Below are 17,408 nucleotides of genomic sequence, written 5' to 3'. Positions count from 1 at the left end.
GGCTTATTTTTCTTATTGAAACCCCTTTATTTATCTCAGATCCCAGGGTCCAGGAAAATGAACGGTAAACAGGTTTTTAGGGTTCCATAGTTTTTTTTTTAGTAAATATTGAATTACGCGCTCTATAATATTCCGTCTAACTTGTGAAACCGGCTATAGACGGTCAACCAAATATGGCAACCGAAAATAATTAAAATTAGTGATAAAATGTAAAATAACCTTACAAATGTTTAATGTATTTCCTAAAAAAGATAAATGTTCTTATCATAATATTCAAAAAATTGTTAATATTTCAAATAATTTAATTTTACTACGGGGTTAGTCAACGTCTATGATTATTTCCTATACCACGTCCATCTTTCATGTCAAGTGATTGGTTCGCCAATGTGTAAACAGCGGCTCTTATCTTGGCCAAGGGGTTTCACAAAGGGTTGGTGGAACCGTTGGCCATATGTGTACAGGGGCCATTAAAATTTGATAAATGTAGGGGCGAAAGTTTAATTATATACTCTGTCAAACAAGTCTGTCAGTAAATAAGAACAAAGATAACTATATGCATCCTTTTCTTTAGGGTTCTAGAGAAAAGGATGCCAATAGTTTTCTTTGTTTTTATTTACTGACTTGTTTGAGAGTATAATACCATAGGAAATTTGAATTTCACCTCTTTTTTTTGTGCCAAAATTTGGTCTAGTCTCATTTTTTTTCATTGAAAATTGCACAATATTCGTGCACATTATAAGTAGGCAAGTACAGCAGCTGGCAAAAACAGAAAGTAATAGGGGCACCACCGTCTACTAAACTATTGAGTCTTGTATGAGAAAATAAGTGTTGCTATGGTAAAAAAAAATAGTTCTATTTCTACTTTTTTTTTTGTTTACCTGTAATTGGAAACTTGCCGTTTATAGACGGTGTCCCTCATGTGGACGGTTTTCGCTAGTCTCATACGATCGCCTTTATCTCAGTGATAAGGTTCATTTTAGTATGGCAAATGATGTGAGTCCCTCCCCAATCAGGGGATTGATTTGGACCAGTGCTTAAACTTTGACGTTGGCGGAATAATTACTGACCATTAAGGCTCCCCACAGACAGTCTTAAAAATTCATAATCTTAAAAAAAACTTGAATCTGACAGTTCAGATCTGTCAGTGTCCATTAGTTTGAACTGAGATTGCATACAAGTTTTTTTTAAGATTATGTTTTTAAGACTGAAAACTCGCATACGAGTTTCACATTGCGGTATCGGTATTTGATGGATGTGCAAATTGTATGTAACTACAGCCCGCAATGTAACTAAAATCCGCAATTAACTCCAGTTATGCAGCTTGGCAAAAAATAATGATATGGAAGGTTTTTTCATTATTCTCTATTCTTTTTTTTTGCCAGGCTGTATTATACTCTGTCAAACAAGTCTGTCAGTAAATAAGAACAAAGAAAACTATATGCATCCTTTTCTTTAGGGTGCTAGAGAAAAGGATACCTATAGTTTTCTTTGTTCTTATTTACTGACAGAGTATAAATATCCTTACTCGTAGCATAACCCTTAAATAGTTATTTTCCCCTCACTAGCTCTGAAACACGTGTTTTGTCCTTTAATACCAGCGGGTAAAAACGCATTTTATCCACTAGTGGGTAAAGTAATTTGACCTTGAATAAAGTCAAATTAACTGCTTTAAAATTGATAAAAGTAGGTGAATCTAGTAACAAAGATGATTTACCACCTGTGGAACTACTGAAAGCAGTGATAAACGCATTTTTTGCGTTGTTGTTTCCTCGCTATAGTGAGGGGAAAAGTTTTGTGTTACACTCGGGTGCAAATGTATTTTTCTCAAACATGCAATGAAATATTGTCTTTACGTTCCTTAAAATGGGCTGGGAAGTATCGCTTTTTGGGCGCAACAACTCGAGAGGACTGTAAAGGGATTTCATATTATTTTTTAGGCCTAGGCCTGCAAAGTAACTTTTTTTTATAAAATATTGTCCTTTAGAGCATTTTTTTTTATTTCATTGTATGTTTGAGAAAAGCACTATACATGCCTCGGCGTGAAAACGGATTCCCGGCCTCTGATGTAATGTACTATTTCCCCTCACTAGCTCGGAAACACGTGTTTTGTCCTTTAATACCAGCGGGTAAAAACGTATTTTATCCACTAGTGGGTAAAGTAATTTGACCTTGAATAAAGTCAAATTAACTGCTTTAAAATTAATGAAAGTAGGTGAATCTAGTAATAAAGATGATTTATAGTATGAATTTTCTGAGATGAACTTTTCGGTTTTGCCCTAATCTGTTAACAAAGGCCTTTGTTTCTATTATTCGCGGTGGTTAGCTCCCGTTTCCACAGCACGTGCTAAAGTCTCAGTGTAGTTAAAAAGCAACTATCATGATAGCAATAAGATTCAAATTTATTAAACAGTTTGCAGTGTGCAGGTAACTTTTTTTGAAGATGACAAAACGTGTTATCTCCGAAAGGGCTTTTTATGGATTTGAACCTTATTGCTATCATGATAGTTGCTTTTTAACTACACTGAGACTATAGCACGTGCCGTTTAAACGGGAGCTAACCGCAGCGAATAATAGAAACAAAGGCCTTTGTTTAACAGATTAGGGCAAAAGCGAAAAGTGCATCTCAGAAAATTCATACTATACCACCTGTGGAACTACTGGAAGCAGTGATAAACGCATTTTTTGCGTTGTAGTTTCCTCGCCATAGTGAGGGGAAAAGTTTTGTGTTACACTCGGGTGCAAATGTATTTTACTTCTCGTGTGTTAAAAAACTCGCTAGTTCAGGATTCTATTCTCGAACCACTCGCTTCGCTCGTGGTTCAACTATAGAATCCTTTCACTTGCTCGTTTTTCAATTCCACACTCGGCGTTAAAATACAACTTTGCCCCCTTGTATAACAAATAACTATTACTTCTCGTGTGTTAAAAAACTCGCAAGTTCAGGATTCTATTCTCGAACCACTCGCTTCGCTCGTGGTTCAACTATAAAATCCTTTTCACCACACCAACTAATAAAAGCTTTCTTTGCTATTCGAAAACAGATAGCAAAATTGCATTTTATCCACAAGAGTGCAAAGTAATTTCATACAAATTTTAACTTGATGTCTAAAGCTGGGTGTTGGAATTCACGTATAAATGATGATTTTGAATCATACACGTTAAATAAATGAAGTATATTATTTATTTTGATGTTTTACAGTTCATATTTTCATAGTGTTGGTGTGGTGAAAAATTTTGTGTTTCACACGGTGGCAAAGTTTGTTTAACCTTTGTGCCTTGATACCCTCGCAACGCTCAATATTCCACTTTTTGAACCACTCGCTACGCTCGCGGTTCAATATTGGAATCTTTCGCTTGCTCGGGTATCAATATTGGCACGTGCGGTTAAACAACAACTTTGCCCCCTTGTAAAACAAATAACTATTCACTTGCTCGTTTTTCAATTCCACACTCGGCGTTAAAATACAACTTTGCCCCCTTGTATAACAAATAACTATTGTTTTACAAGGGGGCAAAATTGTTTAACCGCACGTGCCGATATTGATACCCGAGCAAGCGAAAGATTCCAATATTGAACCGCGAGCGTAGCGAGTGGTTCAAAAAGTGGAATCTTGAGCGTTTCAAGACACGTAGGTTAAACAAACTTTGCCACCGAGTGAAACACAAAATATTTCACCACACCGACACGAACAAAATACTAACTATAAAACATCAAATCAAATCAAATCTATCGATTTATTCAATATTTATGATTATGACTCAAAATCATCATTTATGGGTAAATTCGACATCAAGTTAAAATTTGTATGAAATTACTTTGTACTCTTGTGGATAAAATGTAATTTTGCTATCTGTTTCCGAATAGCAAAGTAAGCCTTTACCAGTTGGTGTGGTGAAAAAATATTGAAGGTAATTTGAATTTCGCGCTTTTTTTTTGTGCCTGAATTTGATTAGCACTCAATTAGCACTCTATCTGTAGCATAGATTTACATATATTAAGCTAGATTGAGTAGTTAGGCCAAAAAGTGTGTCCGTGGTGTGTCCACATAAGGGGAGGGGTGGTGTTCCTCTAGCACTTAATGCCACTGTCAAAATCATTTGAATGACGTCATCACTGTATTCACTGTCATAAGTTGGGGACACCAGTCAATATTCAAAGTTACTACCAATTAAAGGTTATTTTTTAATTGCGCAAATCTTTGGTTTTATGGCTTCATAATCATGACTTGCCAATTCGTTACAAGGTATTATTACCGTTGCCTCGATATAATACAAAAATAATTTAATAAGTTTATAAACTTAGTTATCATACAGGTAAAAATACTACTACTAATAGTAACCTATTTAACACTGGTCACACGTGCGAGAGGGACACCAGCCCCAACTTTGACCCTCTCATGTGGACACACTTTTACTAGTCTGACACGAACGCCTTTCTAGACCGGTGATAAGGTTCAATTTAGTATGGCAAAAAAAAGTGTGAGCTCAGTCCCTATTGAAAGTCCATGATCTATAGTTAAAAAAAATTCTCAACTTATACAATTTTTACCGGCAATCGGCATTGAATATCGGTATTACACTGGTCAAAAAGAGAAATAAAAAAACAAAGTGTGATGTAAAGCTGCATTTTTGGTATGTTATTTGGGGTCCTTGGGGGAATGTAGGACTATATTTTGCAAGCAAAAAAATGGTGTGCTAACTTCGTAATTTAAAAAAAAAGTAAAAAAAACAGACTTTTTTTGGTTTTTGCCGTTTTATTAAAAAACTATGCATTTATGGTCGAAAGTTGCTGTGTAATATTGAAAGCGCATTAAATTCCAAACAGTTTGACATCTTTTTTATTAATGTCCGTCAAATATTTTTTGAGATATGAAGCGTCAAAAAAAGAACATTTTTCCCCTTTCTATGAAAATATTCGTTTTGCTAATATTTTGAGACATATATCAGCAAAACAACTCAGGCTATTACATAAATTGTAAAATAAAAATGTAGAAAATTTCACTAGCTTTTATTTAAGACCAAAATAGTGCCAGTTATTTAAAAAAATAGGATTATATCATAAGTCTAGTATAACTGGATCAGAATTAATCGGTGGATGGTAATGACCAAATGGGATAGTTTACATATATTTACAGGAAGCGTAGCGGAGAACGAATTATTATTATTTGGGGGCTGTTCAAGTATTACTTAGACACATATTTGCGTATATCAAATCAACATTTATTTTAGTAAGTTAAGTTTACGGTCAGAAAGACCTCAGGATCGCCGCTTGGCGGAAAAAAATATTTACGAGTAGAAAACCCTCATTAATTGAATCAGATTGTTCCGAAATTGTTCTTGTACGGACTGGTTTTTAAAGCATATCACTGAGGGTCAATAACATCGATGCAATCTCACGAGCGTTGTCGTGGACGTGCCCGAATCATAGTATTCTCCGTTTAACGAAATATCAGTACATAGTATGTGTTGTATTGCACGCGCAGGTCTCTCACCGCCGCGCAGGTGTAGTCGGACCATAACTCGACAGTATAAACGCTTGTACAAAAACTGAGGAACAGGCCCCGTAGCCGAATGGCATTTCTCCGACGCCAAACGAAAGCGATACGCCGCTGGCTCTGTCGCGCCAATACGCAAGCGCGATAGAGATAGATATCTACTAGCGCTTCGTTTCGTGAGCGATTGTGCCATTCGGCTAGCCACCCTGCTGTCTTTTTACGCTGTCACTACATTTGGCGAATCTTCTAGCCAACATGTTTGCCCTTACTGCGGTGGCTCGCCTCTGCCTTTCTATGTCCTCCTGGTCTTTTAAACTGGACAACAAGATGTGGCCAAGATATTTGACTTCGTGTACTCTCCGCAATTGAACTCCATCAAGCAAAAGAGTTGGTACATGTGTGGGCATATGTGCTGCCTCCATGAGCATAAATTCAGACTTGTCCGGATTGTATCTCATGTTATGCTGGCTGGCGTATCTTTCGCATTCTGCAAGTAACTGGTGGTGCTAGTAGGACCATATCGTCTGCAATAGCTCCCACAGATGGTGCTAGTAGGACCATATCGTCTGCATATGCGATGTGATTTATCATTTGCCCATTGATGGAGCAGCCAACCTCGGTACTGGTCAAAGCCTGCGACAGCCCATCCATGTACTGTACATGCTGAAGAGAGCCGGAGACATACTGCCTCCTTGTCTCACGCCACAGTTTAGCCCGCTGGCTGTAGACAGAGTTGACTTCCATCTTACTACGTTCTTCTGCTGGGAATACCACTTCTCCAGTATCTTAATAATTGGCGTGGGCGCTTTCCGTTCCCGTAGTTTATTCCACAGCAATTGGTGGTCAAATACAACTCAAGTGGACTTTCTATCACTACAGGTGTTGTGCCATCAAGATGCAGAACCAGGACCCTCAAAAAGGAAAAAGTAAAATCTAACTAATTCTGTTTTATTTTTCTAATTTACTAAACTTCAAAATTTTATTGTATTTTATTTCTTCATTAGTAATAGTCAAATCGATGCAAAGTTAGCTTAGACAATTTTTTCAGATAAACGGATATCAAAGAAAGTAAGATCGAATAGATAGCACTTTCAACCTAAAACTTTTAGCGTAAACTATTTTACCTTAACCAATCTACCAGACTCTTGGCTTCTCTATTTATAGATTTTTTTTGTTCACCAAAGTAACTATTTGTCTTACTGACCTTTATTTGCACTAAAACTAAAGCAAAATAAATTTTATACAATGTTATATTGCAATATATATCATATCATGAAGTATTTTGCAGATATTTGTCTAAAAATATTGGCAAAACGCTACATTTTATAAATGCGTCAAAAATTAACCTTTTTTGACGCTTCATATCTCGAAAACTATTTGACGAACATTGATAAAAAAGATGTCAAACTGTTTGAAATTTAATGCGCTTTCAACATTACAAAGCAACTTTTGACCAAAAACGCATATTTTTTTAATAAAAAAATAAAAACCAAAAAAAGTCCGATTTTTTTACTTTTTTTTTTAAATTACGAAGTTAGCACACTTTTTTTTTGCTTGCAAAATATAGTCTTACATTCCTCCAAGGAATCCAAATAACATACCAAAAATCCAGCTTTACATCACACTTTGTTTTTTTAGCCGATTTTCATGTAAGATTTGACCGGTGTATATTATGAACGCATTTTTGAAAGATTGACAGTGACAGTCAGCTACATATTAGTAATCTGTGGTGACAGTCTTGACTTGACAGTTTTGTTTTGCCGTTGGCGCATTTTGTTGTGTTGATTTATTTTCTTCTTGATCCACTTTCTATTCTTTGCCACTGTTGTATTCTGTTTATAAGTATTACATATTTATAAAAAATGGATACAAATCTCGCGGAACTCCGTAAGCAATGCATGACGAGTCTCTACCTCTGTTCGGACAATATCACCAAATACCTGGATGAGGAGAAAGAAGAGGAATTCACGAAGCTGAAGTCCTATGTAGAGGACTATTGCATGTTGGAAGCACAGGAGGATGTAGCTAAGCAGGCTTTGGCTAAGGCAGAAGTTCGTACAGTTTATATTTTTGAAAGTTTTATGCTCTTAAGTTGGTAAGGTTGCACTTCGGGGAGTGTGCTCATGAGCTACACCGGTTACACGAGCCTATTCCGCCGTCTCCATTCTACCATCGGTCTCTTAGACGCATGACCATCCTTACTTGGTAGATATCCCGAAAATCGCTTTGCTTCTTCTGTTCTTATGCGCACTGCCAAGGAGTGGAATTCCTTTCCGGCGGCTATATTTCCGAGCTCATATAACCTGGCAACCTTCAAATCAAGAGTGAACAGGTATCTGGGCGAGCTCACTCCATTATAGGCCATAGTTTTTTTCTTTTGGCTAGTCTGTGGCCAAGAGTAAGCCCATTTATAATAAAAAAACAAAACCGGCCACGAGCGTGTCGGGCCACGCTCAGTGTAGGGTTCCGTAGTTTTCCGTATTTTTCTCAAAAACTACTAAACCTATGAAGTTCAAAACAATTTTCCTAGAAAGTCTTTGTGATTTTTTTCATATTTTTTAAACATATGGTTCAAAAGTTAGAGGGGGGGGACGCACTTTTTTTTCCTTTAGGAGCGATTATTTCCGAAAATATTAATATTATCAAAAAACGATCTTAGCAAACCCTTATTCATTTTTAAATACCTATCCAACGATATATCACACGTTGGGATTGGAATGAAAAAAAAAATCAGCCCCCACTTTACATGTAGGGGGGGTACCCTAATAGAACATTTTTTTCCATTTTTTATTTTTGCACTTTGTTGGCGTGATTGATATACATATTGGTACCAAATTTCAGCTTTCTAGTGCTAACGGTTAATGAGATTATCCGCGGACGGACGGACGGACAGACGGACACACAGACATGGCGAAACTATAAGGGTTCCTAGTTGACTACGGAACCCTAAAAAGCCCTGGTAGCATTTGTTGTTTTTGAATTTGGAACCTTTTGTTACTCATTATACATTCGAATTTTGAAATGTGTACAAAAATTTGTACATGACTGATGAGGCTATAGCTCGGTGTTTGATAGTAAGAAATAAGAAGTCCTTTGTTTCACAGAGTTTCTGTTGGAACATTAAGCCATCAAAAGAAATGTAAAAATTTCTCACACCTGAAGGGTAGAATCAGGTTGTAGAGAGAGGTAAAAATATACCACCTCTACCCTTAGTGAGTGGGCAGTCGAGTTGCTCTGCCAATGTTGTCAGCGTGCAGCTTTTACCGCACATTCATTTTAGCAGTAAGGCAAATCAGAAAAAGAAAATATAGGAGAAAAACTGTAAACTACATACAAATTGCATGATGTCCGCAGGAAGAAACAGATGCGTCAAATGTGGACTCGCTCCAAGATAAATTTAGCCAATACCTCATCAGCTTGGCGAACAAGAGGCTCAATGTAGCTAAGCACCCGTATATGCTGGAAATGACCAAGAGAATACAGCGAGGCATGAAGGAAACTAGGAGTAAGTTGAAGTTTAATCATATTTTCTTTAAAATCGAGGGGTGACTAGGCCATATTGTGATTACTCCAGTTTCCTCACAATGTTTTCCTTTACCGAAAAGTAACTGGTAAAATATCAAATGACATTTCACACATAAGTTCTAAAAAACTCATTGCTACAGGCCAGGGTTCGAAGCCACTGCCTTCAGATTGAAATTGGCATGATCTTCCTGCTAGCATTTAGTAGAATTGCATATGTGAGTGTGCACTGGAAAACGTCCCACTTTGTTGATTGCTATAAAGCCGCATTGTCAGTTTATTCATATAACCACTTGACAGTCCAGCCCGTGCGACCATATTCCGGTCAACCGTCCGGGTTTTTAAGCGACGCGCGCAGCGCGCTGCGCATTCACAACTTTTTACAAAAACGTCTGTATCTTCTAAACTACACAAGGTATAGTTCAAAAAAAAATACTTCGGTATAAATGAACGTACAGTACTTGAAATAAAATTATAGTGATAGTAAAATATGTATGATTATATACTATAAATCAAGGTTAAACTTATGTAATCGAAAAAAAATGAAGAAATTTTTTATTTGACTATTACTTAAATTACAGGAAATTTTGAGCGATGACCCCCTTTTTTTATTACGTATCAGAGAAATATACTATTTTACCTTTATAATGATACCACAACCAACACATACAGTTCTCATGAAGATATCCAAAAAAAATTAAACAAATTCAAAATCAAACACAAACACGCGGAGTTTGACAAGGCACTGCCGAATTTATTTTTTCATTCACTAAGTAACGAGCGTACACTGCCATCTATACTTTTTGTAGCAAACTATGTAGTTAGGCTACGTTATTGTATCAAGAGAATAAGTAAATAATGCCGCAATATTTCGCTAGATGTCACTTTAATCAACTGTGTCTCCATCCCCTCTTTTGGATAGTAAGGTATCGTAGGACTGTCTACCGGAATTTTTTTTGGATACTATGCTATCGTAGGACTGTCAAGTGGATAATAGTGGGACGTTTTACTAAACACACTCGCATATGGTTGAATTGTGGCCCCATGTACAGCATGATTATAAATAATTATCAATATGCGTTTCTTACCAACTTGCTAATTGAATTCCTTTAACTTTTTCAGATAACTTAGAAGAATCTGACTTAGCTATCACTGAATCTGACAATAGAATGGTAAGCACTTTATTTATCACTAGCAATCCACCCTGGCTTTGCACGACGACGTTTGACGAAGTCGTACTACGTGTTTCGCTATATGCCTCCGAAGTTTCGACCAGGGTGCGTAGCCGAATGGCACAAACGCTCACGAAACGCTCACGAAACGAAACGCTCGTAGATATCTATCTCTATCGCTCGTGCGTATTGGCGCGACAGAGCCGGACTAACTGGCGCGGCGTTTCGTTTTCGTTTGGCGTCGGAGAAATGCCATTCGGCTACGCACGCTGACAAGAAATGGACCACTTCTCGCGTCACCATTCCGTTCGGGAGCTGCGATGCCACAGACAGACACGTCAAACTTATAACACCCCATCGTTTTTGCGTCGGGGGTTAAAAAGTGTTTTGAATCGACACTAGTTACGAATTTCCTTTTCGCACGTGCATCGTAATGTGTACCTCCTATTCAATAAACACTTTTTTTTTCAGTACAGATGGTGCTTTTTTTACGCACTAGTGCGAGAAGTGGTTATATGTCAGGTCGAAACTTCGGATGGCCATCTGTACTGAAAATCGTAGATACACGTGCGAAAAGGAAATTCGTAACTTGTGTCGATATAAAACACTCTTCGGTCGTGTTTTAACTTATCGCCACTCGTTTCGAACTTCCTATTCGCACGTGTATCGTAATTCTATTCTATTCAATAAACTCGTTTTTTTAACCCCCGACGGAAAAACGACTGGATGTTATAAGTTTGACGTGTCTGTCTGTGTCTGTCGGTGTGTGTGTCTCTCTGTGGCATTGTAGCTCCCGAACGGATGAACCGATTTAGATTTAGCTTTTTGTCTGAAAGCTGAGTTAGTTGGGAGTGTTCTTAGCCATGTTTCATGAAAATCGGTCTACTATGTCGCGGTGGGGTTTTTTCAAAATTTTAATTTTGTGGTTGTTACAGATTGATCCAATTACGAAGAAGCCAATAGAGGATCCGGTACGGAACAGCCTGTGTAACCACGTGTACGAGCGAGCCTCCATCATGGAGATACTGAAGGTCAATCGGAGGACCAAGTGCCCAGGTAATCATCATCATCATTCCCGGCATTTGCCACGGCTCATGGGAGCCTGGGGTCCGCTTTGACAATTAATCCCAAGATTTGGCATAAGCACTAGTTTTACGAAAGCGACTGTCAGATCTTCCTTCCATTTTTAATTTATGAAAATTGGCGTGGCATTAAGCTTTTTTGAAAAAAAAAAAATCATACACCACACATTGTGTGAGAGAAGTTTTTCATGATTTGTGGATTACCTAGCCGGACATTTTTTTATGGTTCAATACAAGCTTTTGACCCTTGATAGGAATAGGATCGATTCGCGTCAAAAAAAAAGTTTGAAAAATTACCTTTTTCTAGCACCTTGCAAGTTTTTTCCAAAATCTGTAAACGCTTTCATAAATTAAAAAAACAAAGGACTCCTAAGACCGTTTTCGCGTAGCAGCACGGGATCTGGTATAGTATGAATTTTCTGAGATGAACTTTTCGGTTTTGCCCTAATCTGTTAAACAAAGGCCTTTGTTTCTATTATTCGCCGCGGTTAGGTCCCGTTTCCACAGCACGTGCCAAAGTCTCAGTGTAGTTAAAAAGCAACTACATATCATGATAGCAATAAGGTTCAAATTTATTAAACAGTTTGCAGTGTGCAGGTAACTTTTTTGAAGATGACAAAACGTGTTATCTCCGAAAGGGCTTTTTATGGATTTGAACCTTATTGCTATCATGATAGTTGCTTTTTAACTACACTGAGACTTTGGCACTGGCGGATGGCAGGAGGATGGCTGGAGATTTGGCAGAAAATTCATACTATAGCTGCCCTCACTGACCCGCTATCAAAATATGCCCTGTACGACCTCAGTCTCTTTAAACGTAGAGTGAATAGGCTATTACTGAATCGGTGAGCTCCATCTTAGACTCTGTCTTCACTTCCCATCAGGTGTGACTAGGGTCAATCGCCGATCAGTCCATAATAAAAAAAAATATATATATAACACGGTATATTACTGCACCATGCGATTAAAACTGCACTAGGCCATGCGCTTGGCGAGGAACAGACGCCTATGGAGGGACCTAGTCTTCAACAGAATGACATGATGTCACGATCCTCAGCATTGAGGGAACGACTAAAGAAGAAGGCGGGCCATTTTTTTCAAAGTTGTCCACCCCACTTTTTTTGTAACATGGATATTTTTTACGCGACTAATACTCAGAATCGCGAGCTCTTTCGATCCTGATAGGAGAAAAAAAATGTCCCAAGATTTCCATAAATTTTTTCGAACCGTCCATTCCGTTACCGCCATACAAAATGTATGAAAAAACGGTAACGGAATGGAAAAAAAAACCTTGGGACACTTTTTTTCTCCTATTAGAATTAAAAGAGCTCGCGATTCTGAGGAAAATCACATAAAAATTTCCAAATCCAAAAAAAAATGGGGTGGACAACTTTAAAATAATAGTCCAGGTATTAAAAATAATATTTGTTGTTTCCAGTGGTGGGGTGCGGCAACAAGCAGGCGGTGGACGTCAGCCACCTGGTTTCCGACGAGGAACTGATGTTCCGGCTCACACTGAACGCTCACTCCACTATGATACAGGGCTCCGATCCTCTCGCTTTGGACGATACTTTATAATCATACCTGCATTAATAGATAGAAGTCCTATAATATTTACTATAGCAGCAGTTCTCGAAAAGTTTGCACAAATGTTAAGGAAAAAGTTAAATTTGTTTTTAATATTCCTATTTTGTTACCAAGATATTTTTGATGAATCGAAATTTTAGTGTTTTATTTCGTCATTAAGGTTCTCTAGTATCTATATTTTCTTAATTATAACAATTATCCTGTATATATCTTACGAAAGTCGACTTATATTACTAAATGTTGGTAACAAATTAGGATTTGCTGACGTGACTATGTACCATAGAGGAATAAGTAAAGGAAGAGTTGTAACCCCATACATCAGTAAATGCAAGTTATTTGTAGTGACATCTAGCTCATCCACGCATCAATCACGCATCAACTAGCGTAAATTATCAGTACTGCTACTTGTCAATAGATGTCGCGACGAACAAGAAGTCTAATGCTCAACAATTTTTAGCTAATATTACAATAGTATTAATCAGTACTCTGTTTTCAATTCCTTCTGTTTGAAATATAAGTTATAAAGTGTTTTGATATTGCATTTTTGGCAACGCAGCGCTGGTGGCACCTGGTATCGAGTAGTAGTACTGATAATTTACGCTATTTGACGCATGATTGACGTGCGATTGTCGCTAGATGTCACTTCAAATAACTTGCATTTACTGATGTATGGAGTTACAACTCTTCCCTTACATATTCCTCTATGCTATGTACAAAGGATTCGGGAACTGAACTGCTCATAGATAGACCATAGAGGAATGTAAGGAGTTGTACCTCCATACATCAGTAAATGCAAGTTATTGGTAGTGACATCTAGCGTCAATCACGCGTCAATCACTTGTCAAATAGCGTAAATTATCAGTGCCACTACTCGACACTAGGTGCCAACAGTGTCGCGTCTGCCAAAAATGTAATATTAAAACAGGAATTGGAAACAGAGTACTGATTAATACTACTGTAATATTAGCTAAGGAGACCAAGACCCACAAAGGTATTGTAGCGCCACAGGAACGAACGAACGAATATAGGGACCGTGCGCGTTGGAGAGTCTGCCATCTAGTGGCTATAATGGGAAACCAAATACTATCAACCTGTCACTTTGCTTTGTCACGGAAATATTTTGTATTCATAATATTTGCTAAAATAGGGAATAATAGGACGTTAAAATGAATTGTTGTGTGTCCTAGCACAATGCGGGGCAACCAGCATAAAGTGAAAAATATAAAATTTTATAGCATTCCAGCTGAAAGCACTTTCGTACCTTGGACTCGTGAAAAGCGAAATTTATGGATAAATGCAATAAAGAAACATGCGTAAGTATGATCAATACTTGAATTATAACGCTTATATTTGAATTGTGATAATCATCATTAGTAAACAATAAAACAATAGATACAGGCTTCAAGCATCTCCAGGTTTCAAAGCATACGAGGTAAAGTTTCTGGCGGGATGATTAAGAACTGCCGTCGGTTGCAGTCGCAAATACAGTTCTGTTATTACTGTTAACAATAACATACTTACTGTAATTTGGGCTTCATAAACATTAGAAATCCTCGTTTGGGCTACGATTCATCCACTAATTTTGGATGTTTTGTCGACGTTGATTTTCTCAGTCACATCTAAAACGTGGCCCGCCTGAAATAATTTGAGCCCTTTGACGTTGTTCTGACCGCGCTCGATGTCGCTCTTCATGGGAACAAAGCCGTACTTTATTATTTTAATCATAATTTTATTACCTCTATTTACTCATGTTTTTCAGTTTGTAATACGTGACCGCAGTTTGACAGATAAGTTTTTGCTTTTCATTTTATCCGCGCAGTGTCGCTTTAGTCGGCCAGTGCTGCTCTCTATAGTTCTTTCACGTTCTCTATTAGTTAAAAATTGTTGAGCATTAGACTTTTTGTTCGTCGCGACATCTATTGACGAGTAGCAGTACTGATAATTTACGCTAGTTGACGCGTGAATGACGCTAGATGTCACTACAAATAACTTTTATTTATTGATGTATGGAGTTACAAATCTTTCCATACTTGTACCTCTATGCTATAAGCTGAGTTTAGACGTGCAAGTTATTGCTGCAACTTTCGATTTGGTTTCGATTGGTCTAAACTCAGCTATAGACGGTCAACCAAATCTTGGCACTAAAATGGCGGCAAATTTAAAAAAGGTAGGGCTCATCGGCCAATCGACTTCACAAAGTTGACGGAATCATCAATCATCTGTGTAAGGATGTCCTATAATTTTTATTTAATATCACTTACAAACACTTACAAATTGATTGAAAATGTAGAGGCGAAGGTATACTTCTAATCTAAAATTTGAATTTCGGGCCTTTTTGTTAGTGTCAAGATTTGGTTGCCCATTTTTAAGTTGTGTGGGTACTAAAAAAAGGTACAAAATGATAAATGATGACGGATATGTTTATTTTTACGTATTTTTATAATTATTTCATAAGGTAGATTGATATCAAAATAAACAGCAACACAATGCAAAATAGTTTCTTTCACCACACCCACTGGTAAAGGCTGTCCTGATTAGGGTTGCCAACCGTACTATATAATATAGTACTGTACTATATTTTGGCCCAGCGTACTATATTCTATATGAAACATATATAGTACGCAAAAGTACTATATTTTTGGGGTCCATGCCAGTGGCAAATTTACACTAGGGTCAAACCGCCAGGAGCGGCGTTTTGATAATGAAAAAAATTTCTGTACATTTCATTACTTCTTTCTGACCTGCAAATATTGCAGTTACGTATAAAGCCACCGTTGTTTGCAAACATTTGTATTTTTTCCATGATATATTAAATAACGACATTTCTTAAGGGGATTCTCTACTCCGATGAGCTTCGATTTGAATCCATTGGTATTATGAATATTACGATAGTTTCTAAAGCATATCATATTAATAGAATCGTCTTTAAACAAACTAGCATCCCATAATTAGGTACCTACTTCACAGCTCATTGATTCTGTGATATTTAGCATCAAAGTTGAACTATTTTAGGACCGAAACTGGTGCTTTTTGCCGAAATTTTTGCCTTAATTAGTTTAAAATTAAAATCGCTTTTGCATTTTTATAAAAGTTTAGATTTCATTGAAGTAAAAATGTTTTTAAAACAATGTAAAATTTCATAAAAAATAATAGTACTTATAATATGGGTATTCTTTTTTTTTTAATATGGGTCTTGTAAAAAAAGTAAGTAGGTAACTATTGAAATTAAAAGAATATTAATAGGTACGTAAGTAAAAATTGCATACCTGTCAATAAATTTAGAAAGTGATAGAAGACTCAATATTGCATATTTTTCGAAATACGCCATATATATTGTTGGTGTTCAATAAAACATTTGGGACATTACATACAATAGATAAACTAGTTATATATTACGCTAAGTAAAACATTCGACAACATGAAAGTTTGCTTTTTTAAGGCCAAATGTTAAGTTAGTAAATGTGAGCTTGGCAAATAAAACAATAAGTTGGGAAATGAACATTCGGCGGAATAAAATTCCGCGAAACGTGAGTTGGAAAATGATATTCGGCCATACAACTTTTGACGATACTTAAATAAGAGAACCAATGCAACACAAAACTTGTCAAAAATCGATGAAAACCAAATGGAGCCCCTTAGAGTGGACAGAAAGAACGATCTCTACGACTTGGTTATCGATTATGTGTACCGTACTATATTTTATTTCGATGTACTATATTTTTAGATGGAATTTTCTAAAATACTATATTTCCCTAAAAAAAAGTTGGCAACCCTAGTCCTGATACTTCGAAAACTATAGCAAAGTCGCATTTTATCCACAAGAGTGCAAAGTAATTTCATACAAGTTTTAAGTTCCTGCTAGAAAGAGAGAATTGACGTATAAATTGATGATTTTGAAATTTTAAAACTTATTTTGATTTTCACTCGGTGGCAAAATTAGTTTAATCTACGTGACTTGAAACCCTCGCAACGCTCTAGGTTCCACGTTCCCAACCACTCGCTACGTTCTTGGTTTAATATTGGAATCTTTCGCTTACTCGAGTCTTAATATTGACACGTGCTTTGCCCCCTTATAAAATAAATAGGTAACTTATGTTTTGAGCCACATCAGAAATTATCATTATCACGGAAATAGTAAGTAATGTCGACCGTGTATAACATTGGGAAATTGGGATTTAATCGACCGCAAAAATAAAGCTGCACATTTCTTAAACGGTTTAATTTTATTTTTACTTAATTACAGTCATAATTTACCATAAATGCTTGTCATTTAAAAAAAATAACACACATTTTAATAATAACGACTTTGCGCTTATAATAATTGGACTTAGCTATAATAATCAAACAATGACTAATCAGACTTAATATTAACATTTACATTTTGACCGCTAACATAGCTTTTGATTGTGACTACGTCCGCGTCGCGTGGAATTAGAACTATAGGTACAGTCAATGTCAGAAGTGCCAAAAAGGTGTATCCACAACCTTCAAATACAAGCAATGAAGTCGTGTATACACACTTCTGGCACTTTGTCCACATCTGTATTTGA

General features: G+C 36.8%; 1 protein-coding gene across 1 annotated transcript; it reads left to right on the top strand.

Annotated features, from left to right (window-relative positions):
• The first annotated feature begins 7,268 nt into the window (after positions 1-7,268).
• On the top strand, positions 7,269-15,162 carry LOC125226631 (E3 SUMO-protein ligase NSE2-like). Its single transcript, XM_048130666.1, has 5 exons — positions 7,269-7,546; positions 8,850-9,000; positions 10,140-10,189; positions 11,125-11,245; positions 12,710-15,162. Exons 1-5 carry the CDS (start codon positions 7,358-7,360, stop codon positions 12,847-12,849), a joined length of 651 nt encoding a protein of 216 aa, XP_047986623.1. The 5' UTR covers positions 7,269-7,357; the 3' UTR covers positions 12,850-15,162.
• Positions 15,163-17,408: the final 2,246 nt, after the last annotated feature.

This window comes from Leguminivora glycinivorella, chromosome 5 (genome assembly GCF_023078275.1).
Source record: "Leguminivora glycinivorella isolate SPB_JAAS2020 chromosome 5, LegGlyc_1.1, whole genome shotgun sequence".
Taxonomy (NCBI): Eukaryota; Metazoa; Arthropoda; class Insecta; order Lepidoptera; family Tortricidae; genus Leguminivora; species Leguminivora glycinivorella.
This window is presented reverse-complemented; position numbering and strand designations above follow the sequence as displayed.

Bases quoted from the DNA above. Each gene is read 5' to 3' on its own strand.
- LOC125226631 (XM_048130666.1), top strand. From the start codon at position 7,358: ATGGATACAAATCTCGCGGAACTCCGTAAGCAATGCATGACGAGTCTC. The intron at 7,547-8,849 runs GTTCGTACAGTT...TGATGTCCGCAG, and splicing joins AGGCTTTGGCTAAGGCAGAA to GAAGAAACAGATGCGTCAAA. The intron at 11,246-12,709 runs GTAATCATCATC...TGTTGTTTCCAG, and splicing joins TCGGAGGACCAAGTGCCCAG to TGGTGGGGTGCGGCAACAAG.